Source organism: Numida meleagris, chromosome 25 (genome assembly GCF_002078875.1).
Source record: "Numida meleagris isolate 19003 breed g44 Domestic line chromosome 25, NumMel1.0, whole genome shotgun sequence".
Taxonomy (NCBI): domain Eukaryota; kingdom Metazoa; phylum Chordata; class Aves; order Galliformes; family Numididae; genus Numida; species Numida meleagris.
Window position 1 is genome coordinate 1,441,064 of NC_034433.1, and position 14,267 is coordinate 1,455,330.

The 14,267-nt window shown below is 59.5% G+C and overlaps 1 protein-coding gene across 3 annotated transcripts in view; it reads left to right on the forward strand.

The window, feature by feature from the left end:
* SLC6A17 (solute carrier family 6 member 17) overlaps positions 1 to 14,254 on the forward strand; it is a 15,435-nt gene extending 1,181 nt beyond the window's left edge. The window contains exons 1-12 of one of the 3 annotated variants that reach the window (XM_021376891.1): positions 716 to 887; positions 4,138 to 4,526; positions 6,982 to 7,139; positions 7,376 to 7,502; positions 7,693 to 7,874; positions 8,286 to 8,396; positions 8,936 to 9,177; positions 9,428 to 9,620; positions 9,974 to 10,166; positions 10,415 to 10,574; positions 11,116 to 11,278; positions 11,598 to 11,966. In XM_021376891.1, coding sequence (XP_021232566.1) covers positions 4,241 to 4,526; positions 6,982 to 7,139; positions 7,376 to 7,502; positions 7,693 to 7,874; positions 8,286 to 8,396; positions 8,936 to 9,177; positions 9,428 to 9,620; positions 9,974 to 10,166; positions 10,415 to 10,574; positions 11,116 to 11,278; positions 11,598 to 11,966 — 2,184 coding nt within the window. In that variant the 5' untranslated portion in view covers positions 716 to 887; positions 4,138 to 4,240. Of the gene's footprint in view, positions 1 to 715; positions 888 to 4,137; positions 4,527 to 6,981; positions 7,140 to 7,375; positions 7,503 to 7,692; positions 7,875 to 8,285; positions 8,397 to 8,935; positions 9,178 to 9,427; positions 9,621 to 9,973; positions 10,167 to 10,414; positions 10,575 to 11,115; positions 11,279 to 11,597 lie in introns of those variants that run through there. The other 2 variants (XM_021376889.1, XM_021376890.1) reach the window with 2 other exon arrangements.

Below are 14,267 nucleotides of genomic sequence, written 5' to 3' on the forward strand. Positions count from 1 at the left end.
GGGGTCACGAGGATGCGATGGATCCGGGTCGGTGCTGAGCTGGAACGTCCTGGGTTGCGTTTGGGATCGGTTTGTTTATGAACGCAGGTGCTTCGTGAACGGCAACGGGGAAGAGCAGAGGGTGGGGGTTGGTGGGAGGGGGTACGCGGCCCGTCTGCTGCCGTTTGGGGTGAAGATGGGTTCGGTGCCGGAGCTGGGGGGTGAGGGGGGGGGGAAGGGATGGATCACCGAGTGCGAACTGGGAAAAGATCACCACGTGACGGCTGCTCCGAGCCGGTGTCACGCTGCTGCGGGTGATGGATGCCTCCACGATCCTAAATGAGACGGGAAGGGAGAATCAATGGGCTCCTACGCTCCCGACGGCGCCGAGGTTCCCGTCCCCCGGGGCTGCTGGGACCGCCTCGTGACCCAGCCGCAGAGCTGCCCCTTTGTGTGGGTTTCTCCGGAACCCATTGATGAAAACTCGCTGTAAACCCCGCGGTGGTTCTCAAAAGCGGAGCTGGGGGTGCGGGAATCGCGGCCACCTCCGGGGTGGAGCGGGTGGCAAGAGGCGGCCGGGCTGCCGTAGCCACACCTCTGCTCTCCCATAGGGGGCCGGGGGCTATTTATACCACCTGGGCGCCGGGGGGGGGGGGGTGTGAGGCAGAAGCGGAGGCAGCTCTGATTCATCCCCGAATGCGAATCGCTCCCGTGTCACGACGCTAAAGAGAAACCTGAATGAGGAGCGCGGCGCTGAGCATCCCCCCCTCCCTCCCCACCGCGATAAATGCCCGCTGCACGCAAACTGCTTGCAAAACTGGGAGCCCGGGGTCCAGCGCGTCTCCCTGCGGTGCCTCCCCCCGGCCTGCTCAGCTGTCCCCTGGCCTCGTGTTCCCCTTTCCTGCTGCGTAAGTGTGGGGGGCGGGGGGAGGGGGGGTCCCTGTGATGTGGGTCAGCTGCCACTGAGTCACCGCGCGTCACCTCTGTGGGGTGGCGGAGCCTGGCGCTAATGAGCAGGGATCGTTTAAAGAAAGGGAGCGACCCTAATGAGCCCAGATGGTTACAGCCTCCCCCGCGGAGCCGGAGAGGATGAGGAGGGTGAGGAAGAGCCGAGCGGGAGCTCTGCGGCTCGTGCTTTGTGAGAGCGGAGCGGCTTTAAGATGGAGGCAGCTCCGCTCGCGGTGGGGGCTTTGCTCGGAGGGGACTAGGGGTCAGAGCCGAGCTGCTTCCCTATGGGGCAGAAGTGTCTCCCCGGGGCTTCGCCGTGCACTCAGGTTGCTGCTCTGAGCATCCCGCCCTCGGTTTCTTAGGGCCCAAGGGCTCTGTGTGCTTTTGCCACGATGCAGAGCGATGCTGCTCCCAGCACAGCCCCCGCTGCTCTGCTCGGGGCTTCGCTGCTCGGCCTTGCAGGGCGCAAAGGGGCGGTGGGAGGGGTGCCTGCTCCGTGCCCCCACCTCTCTGCAGGCATTTCGGGTCCGTGGGTGACCTTGGGTCCATCCCCTCCCCATCTGCAGCACAAAGCTCAGCCCTCGGTGCGAGGTGTCCCAGGACGGGGAAGCTCGGATCCCTCAGCCTTCCTTCTTCCCTTACCCCTCCTCGCTCTGTGCCCCGGATCCATCGCTCTCCTTTTCCTGCTCTGTGACCTTGGTGGGGTGAGCTGGGCGCTGTGCAGGGAGCATCGCTCTGTGCTTCAGGAGCTGTGGGTAGAGGAGAGGTGGTGGGCAGGGAGGGGCCAGCAGAGACCTTAGAGTTTGAATTTGAGGGTTATTTTGAATTCGCCACATCCCAGCCTGGCTTGTTCTTCTCTGCCTCAGTTTCTCCCAAATGGAGCATAAGCGCAGAATTTGGACGCAGGAGCTGCGCCGTCCCTGGGAGAGGAGAGAGCTTCCCTGTGCTCCCCACCCCCCCGGGCCCTGAGCTCCATTGCTACTGGCACATTTCCATCCTCCCCAGTCACCTTCCTGAGAAAGCAAGTGGAAAAAAGCATGCAGGAGCATGGGGAGGTGGGTTATCCCCATGGCAGTGGTGCTCTCCCCTGGGTTTCGCCCCATAACTCCCCATGGGTGCTGGCAGCTGCTGCCATCTCGCAGGCACTGGTGCTGTCCCAGCCCTCCCAGTTTGTACTGGTGCCTTCCTGGATCCCTCACTGAGCACTGTGGGTAGCAGGTGGGAGAGGCACCCGGACCCCCTGGTGGGCTCCCATCTTCCTTCTGAAGAGAAGGAGAAGTGCCCATGTGCGAAGATGAAGGTCGTCAACAAGCTCCATCTGTCTGCAGCAAGGGGGGGGGGGGTTCTGTCTTTTTCCAGCCAGAAAGCTCCTGGTTGTCAGCTGACCTTCCTTGCAGCGTAGCTGTTGTTTTGAGAGATGAATTTCTTGATTAAATTCCCCTTCCAATCAAACAGATGGGCAGAGATACTTTTTGCAGATGGGTTTGAACTGCGCTTTCCCATTGGTGGGGTGCAGACCTTAGGAAAGATGCAAAATCCGGGGGGGGCATGGACTGCAGTGGCCCCGCTGCCCCTGGTCAGGTCCCTGTGCTGTGTGGGGTTGCTGGTTTGGCTGGGAGCATCGTGGCAGACCCCCCTGCATGGGCTGGGTCTCCTGCAGCTGACACCGCTGCCATCAGGGGGGGAGGCAGCGGGATGTCCCCAAGCGAGCGGTGGGGACACAGGGAGAGCCACACTGGGTGATCCCTATCCTTATAGCGTGGCTTTCCCATGCGACTTAAGATGCATCTCCCACAGGAGGAGAGCTTTCTCCTCCTTACCCCTGTCTCCTCCTCCAGTGCTGCCTCACCCCCCCTTATCCCAGCCCCGGCAGAGCAGCCCAGCTCCTGCTTTCACCCCCCAAATCCTCTCATCTCTGCAGAGTCCGATCCCAAATCAATGGGAATCTCAGTGATGTCCTGGCTGAGGACCCCCCCCTCCCTCCCTCCATGCTGGGGATGCTCTGGTTGTGGGCAGCCCTGTGCTGGTAATTGCTGCTGTTGAGCTGTGAACAGTTTATGTGAATGGTCCTCGTTAGGAAATGAAACATCGCTGGACCAGGCTTGAAGGAATAATTCAAACAGCTTCTCCGGAGGAGCCTGATCCAGCCAAGGCTGTGAGCCGATGCGGTTGCCTGGCAACGGATGCAGCTTTTGGCTGAAAATAGCTTTTCTATTAGGAACAGGGCCTGGCACATGGGGAACTTTCTTTGGGGTGAGGAAGCAGCGAGGTGAGGGTGAGGAGGGCGGGCTGTCCCTCTGCTTTGCTTCCCTCCAGCACTGGGATGGCTGCTTGGGAAGGGGAAGGCGCTTCCTTTGCTGTGCCCCCTGCTCTGGAAGGGCCTGGGGTCGTGAGCTGTGCTGGGGCTGGGGTAGATGGGTGTTTGTGCAAAGGGGAGAAGCTCAGGAGAAACACGGGGACCTTTCTCCTGCTCACCAGCTTGGGGGACCCCGGGCATGGCCCCATTGCTCCTCCAGGGACTGGTGGTCGCCCTGATGCCCCTGGAAAATGGGGATGAAAGAGAGAAGCAGCAAGCACAGCTCTTGGGGAGAGTCATTTTTCCAAGGCTTGGAGTTTCCTGTGGGTGTTCTCCAGCTGGGACATGAGCCAGTCTGGCCCCAGTTCTCCCAGTATGGCCAAGACTCACTGGTGTCACGGCTCAGACTGTGGGGATCCTGTGGCTTAGGTTCCCTGGCCAAGGCTGGGGTGATGGATGGCTTCGTGGGGCTGTGGCTGCTTTGCAGATGTTACCTGCTGTGTTGCTGCCTGCAGTGATTTAGCTGCTGGCTCCCGCGCTTCTACCTCGTGCCTGGTCACATCCAAGGAGGAGGGAGAGCCCTGGTGTTTGTCACTGTCACCCGAGTGCTTTTGAGCCCTGTAGGGCTGCGGGCGCTGTGGCAGAGCAGGGCCCAGCCGTGCTGCCGGCCAGGATTGGGGCTGAGGGGACAGCGCTGTCACCATCCCTCTGCACCCATGGGTACTCCCTCCTGGGGGCCCTCCTCACCGAGGAAGCAGGAGGGGGTTGCTCTCACTTAGCATCCCCCAGCCTAAAGAATGTCCCTAGAGTGTGGGAGGGGATGCTGACCTCTCCCCACCATTCCTGCAGGTCCTGGCAGCGCCGGGACGAGGGAAAACCAACTCCCCCCGTGCTGCTGACCCCTTCTCACACAGGTCCTGCTGATGACGAGGAGGTGAGCCCCGAGCAGCTCACACGGGACACTCCTCTTCTCCCCTCGCCCCATCCCGGCCCCCGGGGTGGCACGGAGCCGTCCCGATGCCGAAAAACAGCAAAGTGACGCAGCGGGAGCACAGCAGCGAGCATGTCACCGAGTCAGTGGCCGACCTGCTGGCTCACGAGGAGCCCGTGGACTACAAACGCAGCGTCCTCAACGTGACGGGGGAGGCTTGGGACAAGCAGAAGGATGGGGAGGAGGAGCTGGATGCGGAGAACCGGCCGGCGTGGAACAGCAAGCTGCAGTACATCCTGGCGCAGATTGGCTACTCCGTGGGGCTGGGCAACGTCTGGCGCTTCCCTTACCTGTGCCAAAAGAATGGAGGAGGTGAGAGATGGGGCTCTGGGGGGGGGGGGGTTGTGGGCTGATCCTGCCTCTGCTGGGGTGTGGGTGATGGGGAGGGAGGGAGGGAGCAGTGGGGGTGGTTTGGGAGGTGAGGGGCAGCTGGGAGCTGCCTTGGTGCAGAGCTGCAGGAACCTCCAGGGCGGCCTCTTCCTAAAGGATGCTCACCTGCCCGCCCTGAGAACGAGGTGAATCCCAGGCCGGGCACTGGGATTTCAGCCCTGATTCCTGCCAGGGCAGTCTGCAAAATCCCAAAGCCGCACCGTGTACGCTCCAGCCTCTACCCAAACCCAATTTCCAGCGCACTCACTCCACCCCACACCACGTCCTTCTGCTCCCAGCAGCACCCAGGTCTCCTCCAGCCGTGCTGAGGCTCAGCACCACTCCCAGCACTGGTGTGTGGCATGGGTTGCTCATCAGCCCCGAACCCCCCCCAGCTCAGCACTGACCTCTGCAGCCGCAGCATCCCCTGCAGAGCAGCGTTTAAACTCCTCCAGCCTCAGCCCTGCTCTGCTTTGCTGTCACCTTGTGCTCGCGTCATTCCCAGCACCGCTGCGCTCAGCGTGCCCCCAACACCAAGCAAACCTGCAGTGCCCTCAGAAATTAAACCATCTCCAGTGTCATCTTTGTGATGCAGTCAGCGCTCCCCGCCTGGGGCTGCACAGCCCATCATTGTCCCTTCTGCACTGGGACAGAGCAGTGGGAGCAGTGATGCTGCAGCGAGGCACAGCTCCCCGCACCGTGCTTTGGTGCAGCTGTGGCATTGCAAAGCCTGCAGAATCATAGAATGGCCTGGGTTGAAAAGGACCTCAAAGATCGTCAAGTCTCAACCCCCCTGCTAAGTGCAGGGCCGCCAACCACTAGACCAGGCTTTGTCCTGGGTTGCAATGCTCATCTACAGGTGTGCATGGGGCTTCAAGGCGTGCATTTGCTGCACCGTGCGTGCTGGCACAAAGTGCGTTGCTTGCAGCGGGGAGGGTTGGATGCGTGGCCCGAGGGGGCTGGGGGCAGAGCCAGGGTGTGTTCAGAGCTGGGATGGAGCCCTGATTCCTTCTGCAGGGAGCTCTCCGTGTCTGTGATTTCCTGCTCGTCCTGGTTAGCTGGGATCAGGAGCCAGCTCTGGGCAGACACCAGGCTTCTCTGAACCCACCCCACCTTGATTTCCCCATATAACCGAATTGAACCCTCAGCAGCCATGAGATTCGCTGTAGTGGGGTCAAGTTGGGCTTCACTCCTCCCCTCCCCTCCCCCCAGCACTCATTTATCTCATCCCTGGGATGAGCAGCTGCTGTCAGGAGCCCCTTGCTGCCGCATGACAGCTTCTTGCAGCAGGTCTCCAGGTACGAGCTGCCTCCTCTTGCGCAGATGGGGAAACTGAGGCACGGAGCTGGGAGGAGGCACGGAGCTGGGAGCTGGCTGGCGCGGCAGAACGCTGCTCGGTGCCGGCTGGTGCGGCTGCTTCCTTCCTGCTCCCCAAGCAGAGATCTGCGGGGGAGAACGGCCTCGTGCTGGCAGCGAGATGGGCCCGAGCCAAATTGCCAGCACTCGGTGCGCTGGGAGCCGTGTGTGCTGGCTGATGACACATGGGCGTGAGCTGGCGGCCGTCCTCCCAGGGGTCAGCGGAGGAAAATCTCTGATGCTGGAGAAACGTGCGTCCGAACGGATCCATCTCATCATCTGGAGGCTGCGATGCCCATGAGGATGTTGCAGGGATGGGAAGCTCGGGGGCGTTCCCAGTTACACCATGGTCCAGCTCCACCCTGGGTGCCTGCATCTCAATTTTTCCTCCTCAATGTACCTCCTCCTTAACGAACCTCCTCACCTCTGCTCCTTGCGCGTCCGTCCCCAGCCCCATCCATCCCTGGCCCAGCGCTGGTGGCTGTCACCGGGCTGTAAGTCCCAGCTCTGCAGCCACGTGCTCCGAACGCCGTCTGGCAGCCCCTGGCAGGAGGCCGGAGCCATTCATCAGCCGGGCGCTGCAGCGTGAGTCATCGCATCTTTTACGGCCCTTTGGTTATGCTTCATGAACTGCTAATTTCTCTCTGGTCTCCCCAATTAGGCGGAGATCGACCGCCTTGCTGTTCTGAGGCGTTTTATGGCTAGGGGAGAGCTCGTGGTGTGCAGGGCAGCGCCCGGTGCAGGGACACGCACCCGTGGGTGCAGGCAGCACCCTCCTGTCTCCGGGTGGGCTGTGATGAGTGCACAGGTGCAGCGTGTTGTAGGGGTGTGTGTGCATTGTGGTGTATCCCACACACACCCACCTCATCTGAGGATGCTGCAAGGTTCCCCACCGTGCACACAAGTTTTCTATTGCAAACAAAGCGATGGACCGGACAGAGCCCGTCCCTCACTGGGATACAAGAGCAGGGAGATGGGTCCATGACAAGCTATGGGTCTGTGACAAGCTTTCTGTCCATGACAAGCTTTCTGTCCCTGCCAGGTGCTTACCTGGTCCCATACCTGGTCCTGCTCGTCATCATTGGGCTCCCGCTGTTCTTCCTGGAGCTGGCAGTGGGGCAGCGGATCCGCCGGGGCAGCATCGGCGTCTGGAATTACATCTGTCCCCGCCTCGGTGGCATCGGCTACGCCAGCTGCCTGGTGAGAATGCCTTGGGGTGCGTGGGGTGCTCGGCAGGCTGCAGACAGGGGGTGGCCTGGGGCAGACCTCATGGAGCCCGGAGTGGGTGATTGAAGGGGTTGGGCGGAGTTTTTCAGCTCCATCCGTGGAGTCTAGGGCCGGTTTGGGATTGAGCCCATCCATGTTTCTGGATCCCTGCGCAGTGGGAACGCCAGCACTGCTGCTTCACGCTGTGTCCTCCTTCCCCCTCCCCCTAGGTCTGCTTTTTTGTCGGTCTCTATTACAACGTCATCATCGGTTGGAGCATCTTTTACTTCTTCAAGTCCTTCCAGTACCCTCTTCCCTGGAGCGAGTGCCCCATTGTCAGGAATGGCTCCGTGGCCGGTGAGAGATGGGGGGGATCTGATGGGGAGGGGGGCTGCGGGACACCAGAGACCCCCAATACCTTCAGCTATTGCAGGCTGGGGACACTGGAGGTTGGGGATGTCTCCTGGGGACATGGATTGAGCGAGAGGAGGCAGCGGGTGGCTGTTCCCCAGCCCCTCACTCTCTGGTGTCCCCCGTTCATTTGCAGTTGTGGACACTGAATGTGAGAGGAGCTCGGCCACCACCTACTTCTGGTACCGGGAGGCCCTGGACATCTCCAACTCCATCTCAGAGAGTGGGGGACTCAACTGGAAGATGACCCTCTGTCTGCTGGTGGCCTGGAGTCTTGTTGGCTTGGCCATGATCAAAGGCATCCAGTCCTCGGGGAAGGTGGGTAGCAGCAATCCCTCCTCCAGATGTGTTGGTTTTCCGTGACGTTAAGATGGAGCCCATCTCCAGATGTGCTCTGCAAAACATCTGGCACATCAGCGGGTAGCACGGGGCGAGGAGGCTGCTGCCCCATGGCAGTGGGGTGGAACCACATCCCCCATGCCCAGGAGGAAGCCCCATCCATATCTGCTCACTGGGACGCTGGGAGGGAGCCCCATGCTGGGAACCAGTGGTGCTTGGAGGGGGTTGGGGTGGGGATGCAGAGTTGTCCTTCCCCAGGGCTCGTCGTGCAGCAGCAGTTTGGCTCCAGTTTGTGTTGTCCTGGGGATGGATACGGGGAGGGGGCTGAGCACCAACAGGAGGTAAAGGAGATGGTGCCCACGCTGCGTGCATCCATCCCTCTTGCCCCAGGTGATGTATTTCAGCTCGCTCTTCCCCTACGTGGTGCTGGTTTGCTTCCTGGTGCGGGGCCTCCTGCTGCGCGGGGCAGTGGATGGGATCATGCACATGTTCACCCCTAAGGTAAGAGCTCAGCAGACTCCGAGCAGGTTTGTCCCCTGGGCTGCTCACCCTTCGTGTGCATCATCTCACAGAATCCTGTTTTCCCCTTGTTTCCACCCCAAAAATCAGAGCATCAACCCCAGAGGTCCTGATAAATGAGGCAGGAGGTGTTTGCAGCACCCTGAGCTGGTCACGCTGGTGCTGCCTGGGGCATCGCTCCTGTTCCCTTTGGGTGGGCGCCCTCGGTGATGTGTTTTTACATAAGGGCTTAGGGGCTCTGTGAGACAGTGCTGGCTGGTAGCAAAGCCTCCGCTGGTGTCATGCAATTAACTAGCTAATTAATTAATGATGAAGAGATGCAGATGAAACCGCTCAGCTGGCGAGGCTGTTACAAGATACTAATTAGGATCTCCCGATGAACGGCTCTCGGAGGCCTGCAGCAGGGGAAGGGGGGGGGGGTGAGGTCCGGGGTTAAACATTCCCAAAGGCTCTGGAGGATGGGAATGGCTCTGGCAGCACCACACCCCCTCATTCGTGCTTCTGTGTCCCCTCTCCCCAAGCTGGACAAGATGCTGGACCCCCAGGTGTGGCGGGAGGCAGCCACGCAGGTGTTCTTTGCCTTGGGATTGGGCTTCGGGGGGGTCATCGCCTTCTCCAGCTACAACAAGCAGGACAACAACTGCCACTTCGATGCCACACTCGTCTCCTTCATCAACTTCTTCACATCCGTCCTGGCCACCCTGGTTGTGTTCGCTGTGCTGGGCTTCAAGGCCAACATCATGAATGAGAAATGCGTGGTGGAGTAGGTGGATTTGCTTTCTCTCCATGGGGGGTGGGGAACCCTGTGCTGGTGGGGCTGTGGCTCTAGGACTGGGTTATGCTGTGTCTTGGTGGGCTCAGGTTTCAGGTGGTCGAGACCTGGATCTCCAGAGGTGTCCCCTTGTAGCAGAGGGCACCATTTTTCTGGCTTTGGTTGGGCACTTAGCTCTACCAGGTTCTCACCTTGGAAGGAAGGGGACATCTCTGGGTGACCGGGCTCTGCTCTCCCTTAGGAATGCTGAGAAGATCTTGGGATACCTGAACACCAACGTGCTCAGCCACGACCTCATCCCGCCCCATGTGAACTTCTCCCACTTGACAGCCAAGGACTACAACGAGATGTACAGGGTGATCATGACGGTGAAAGAGGGGCACTTCAAAGAGCTGGGCTTGGACGCGTGTCTGCTGGAGGATGAGCTCGACAAGGTACCTGGTGGCATTCCTGGTAGGAGAAGGAAATCTCCTTGCCTGTTGCCTCCCTGGTAGGAGCTGTTCTGTTTGTGTTTCTCCTGGTGCGTGGATCTGGAAAAACTGTTTCCAGTCACTCTCCAAGAATGGGAATTCCTGTTCCCTTGGTCTTCCATGAGACACGGTGGTTTTTCCTGGAGTGTGGGAATGGCCTGCCCTTAGCAAGCCTAATGGGGTCATCGCCACTTCCACGCTGGGTACTAGAGTGGATTTTTCTTTCCTTGAGGAGTTGTTCAGTGGGACAAGAGAGCCCTGAGGCACGCAGCCTGACGTGTTTCTTCTTCCTTTTGGTCTTTCTTTCCCATCAATAGTCAGTGCAAGGAACTGGCCTGGCCTTCATCGCCTTCACAGAAGCCATGACCCACTTCCCAGCCTCACCGTTTTGGTCTGTCATGTTCTTCTTGATGCTGATAAACCTGGGGCTGGGCAGCATGATTGGGACCATGTCAGGCATCACCACACCCATCATCGACACCTTCAAGGTGCGGAAGGAAGTGTTCACAGGTGAGGTCTTCTGCATCCTCCTGGGTTGGGGCTGGAGGGTCCCCATTGCCCTGGGGAGTCATTCTAGAAGAGTGTGGGCATGGTGGATGTGTACTGGGAATGGGCCCTATGGCGAAGGCCTTGGTTCCCCTCAGGACCATAGAATCATTAGGGTTGGAAAAGACCACTAAGATCATCCAGCCGTTGACCCATCACAATCACGACAACCAAACTGTGCTCTACTGACCATGCCCATTTGCTCCTCACAGTTGGTTGCTGCATCTTCGCCTTCGTGGTGGGCCTGATCTTCGTGCAGCGCTCTGGGAACTACTTTGTCACCATGTTTGATGATTACTCAGCCACGCTGCCGCTCACCGTGGTGGTCATCCTGGAGAACATCGCTGTGGCCTGGATTTATGGCACTAAGAAGTAAGGTGTTTGCACCAGGAAAAGAATATCTCTGCTGTACCTCCTGGCTAAAACCCCCCCGCCTTCCAGTTCTTTCCTGACTTCTGTTCCTAAGAGGCAAGCTCTGATGGAGCAAATACCCTGAAGGCAGTTGTTATAGAGGCAGGATATCTGCTCACCTTGATCCTCTGCCATGCCCAAGGTGTTACCCAGCCCCAAGAACAAGTCCTGCTCATGGGTATCTAGCTTTGGTTGTGGTGCTCTGTTGCTTGTCGTTAAGGTTTTGTCTGAGGTTTCTGGAGCATTCTGGAAGGGCACCTCATTCCCCCAGTGCCTATTCTTGTTGTCAGGAGTTGGCCAGAGCAAGGGAGGCTCAGGTGGCCTTTTTCCTGAGAGGTTCCCAACCCATCCTATGGGTCTGAAGGACACTGAGATGCTTCTCTGGCTCAGCTGGGCTCTTCTCCAGGCCCTTCCTTGTGTACAATCTGCAGCCGGGCTCCTGGGAGGGAGGTTCTTGCTGGAAGGCGGGGAGCAGTGTGGTTCCATCTCTTCCTCTCGGCAGGTTCATGCAGGAACTGACGGAGATGCTGGGTTTTCGGCCCTATCAGTTCTACTACTACACCTGGAAGTACGTCTCTCCCATCTGCATGGCCGTGCTCATGACCGCCAGCATCATCCAGCTGGGAGTCAGCCCCCCGGGCTACAGTGCATGGATCAGAGAGGAGGTGAGCGCGGTTCCCATCCCAGCTCTGCTCGTTCCTCCAGCTGGGATACATCCCACCTGCAGCTGCTTGGCCATGGTTTGTCCCCGCTGCCCAGAAGGCTCCAGTTATCTTAGAGCGTGGGCTGAAGTGTGACCCTGGGGTTTGGCTTGGTTCCACCAAGGAGCACGCTCTCTTGCCCGCTTTGATTTGCCTCCTGGTAACTTCATGCAATGAAGGTGAAGGCTGGGAGGAGGCAGCAGGGGCTTCTGAGCACTTAGGAGATGTTTCACCCGGCGTGCATCGTAACCCGCAAACACCAATCACCCTCTCTCTTTTTCAGGCTGCGGAGAAGTTCCTTTTTTACCCAACTTGGGCCATGGCCATCCTCATCTCCCTGATCATCCTGGCCTCCCTCCCTCTGCCTCTGGTCTTCATCCTCCGGCAGTTCCACCTGGTGTCAGACGGCTCCAACACCCTCTCGGTCACCTACAAGAAGGGCCGGATGATGAAGGACATCTCCAACTTGGAAGACAACGATGAGACGCGCTTCATCCTGAGCAAGGTGCCGAGCGAGACCCCGTCCCCCATGCCCACGCACCGTTCCTACCTGGGTCCTGGGAGCAACTCCCCAATGGAGATGAGCAGCGCGCCCAACGGACGCTATGGGAGCGGGTACCTAACGGCCGGCACCCCCGAGTCCGAACTGTGATGGTTGGCAGCCGGCCACCCCCTGGGAGAGGAGAGGAGAGGAGAGGTCGCTGGGGAGTGGATCCTGGCTGTCCAGGCAATGGGAAAACTAACGAAGAAGAAGAAACCCCTCTTTAAGTTGTAACCAAAAGCAGCCGTTCCTACAGTGACATCGGGAAGAAGGGATTGCGGGAGGGGCAGGACTCCTCCGACAGCCCTGGGCGAAGGGCAGGACCCGGGGCTCGCCTTAGGGAAGGGAGGAGCAAGGGATGCTGCGACGCCTGTCCGAGGGCTGTCCTCTTGCAGCTCAAATCTGAAGTGAAGAATCCCTCTTTTGAAGCAGCTGGTGGTTGGAAAAAGGACCTGGCATCGGGGGGGAAAGCCAACCGTGCTTCCTCCTGCAGCCCAGCGCTCTGCCCTTCGCCCGCTGTCCTTTAGCCGGGAGGAGTCATGGCCTTATTCCAACGAGCACAATTAACCCTCGATGTTCATAGCACAAAAGGGTGCTGCCGTTGTTCGCCATCGTCGTCGTCGTTGTATCTCCTGTAGTTTTTCTAGCTGTGGGCGCACCCAGATAAACCCCAACGTTTTGGCCAGGGTTGGCAGGGAGCAGCGTGGGGCTGAGTTACGGCAACGCGTGGCACTGCAGCTGGGGGCTCTTTGGTGGCTGTCCCATCACTGCCAGCACAGGGACAGCATCCGCAGGGTGTTCCCAGGTGCCTGTGGGGGGGGGTGACGTGGTTGGTGTGCTCCGAGATGCTGGGATGGCGTGGTCTGTGGGCAGGCAGCTCTGCTGGGCGGCACCTCCAAAGGGAGGGATTTTGTGTGAGGTGTGGACAGGGCTACGGGGATGGAGCTGGGAGCACTCTGCTGGAATGGCTCCCGACGCATGGGATGCTCTGCAGCATCACCATCCCTGGCGTGGCGGTCATCTCCTCTTGCTGCTCTCTTTGGACACGCAGAGCTGTGGGGCACCTGGTCCTATTGCAGCCCTGCTTTGGCTCTCAGGAAACCGCCCTGGGCTGTGGGGGGGCTGCGGGGGGAGGACCTGGATTTTGGGGATGGTGGATGGAAGGATGCGTCTGAGCAGCCAGCGCTGGATCCCAGCATCCCCACGAGCTGCACCCAGGCTGCTGAGCCCTCCCTGGTGCCTATCTGTGCTGCCTGGGGAGCAGATCGATGTGGAGCTGTGTGAGTGAGCAAGGTCAGCTGGGGTCTCCCAGCTCTGAGTTTCTCCCCCTGGCACTGCAGGTTTCCCTGGATCCAGCATAAAGCCGAGCACGAGCTCCTTACTTCAGCCCTGCTGGGCTGAGACCACGCGTGGGGGCATTTCCAACAGTTTTGCAGGCCACGTTCCTGGCTCCTTGCCCGTGAGCCCCTCCAGCCTTGCTTCCCTACCCATGGGTGGGACGTTCCTCACCGTGTTTCTCTGGTGGGTTGGGACCCTGCCTTTACAGTCCTCCTTCTCAGCCGGTGGCTCTTTCTGGGCAATTAGCACAGGCTCTTCGTTAGCCATTTTTTCCAGAGGGGGAAACCAAGCAGCTCACCCTGCTGACGGCCAGGGAAGCACCAGCCCCAGGATCAGCCGCGCTCCCACCTCTCCTCCAGCCCTCACCAGCCCTCACCATCCCTCCGCTGCCACACCGACCTCCTCCTCCTCCTGCCCCTACAGGGGGACACAGACATATCCCCACTGCGTCACCTCCAAACGGGAGAAGCACAAAACCCATTCCCCCCCCCCCCAACCAGGCAGACTCTCCCTCCCACCTCTCTTCCTCCCCCTGTCCCCAGTTTCCCCCATCACTGCCCAGGAGCAGTGACCCACGTCCCTGAGCCTGGGGGCTGGATCCCCACCGCAGCTCCCATGGAGTTAGGGAGCGGGGCACCTCGCCAGGTCCCCTCTGCTGCCGTGCTGCGCTGCCCCTCGAGCCCTGGGGGGGGGGGGGGGGAACGCTCTGGTCCCCCCATCCCTCCCATTGCCATTCCCAAACCGGCCGGGGCGGTGTTCACTTCCCACCCCTGCCTTCTTGCAGAGCCAATAAGAGGCAAAGCCAATAGGAAGGTAACGAGAAAGCTATATTATATATATATATACATAAAACATATGCAGAGAGAGGAGATGGAATAATAACCCACAGATTCTCTATTTCTATTGTATATTTATTCTGTAAATGTCACTGTAAATGCTGTTAAATGACAAAGTGGCCCGTGACCTATTTTCATCCCCCGTGCTGTACAGATCAATTCTCACTGTATATCGGGCAGATTTTTACCTTTTTATTTCTCGTGCGTGGTGGGTGGCTGTGTCCCTCCCCCTCCCTGC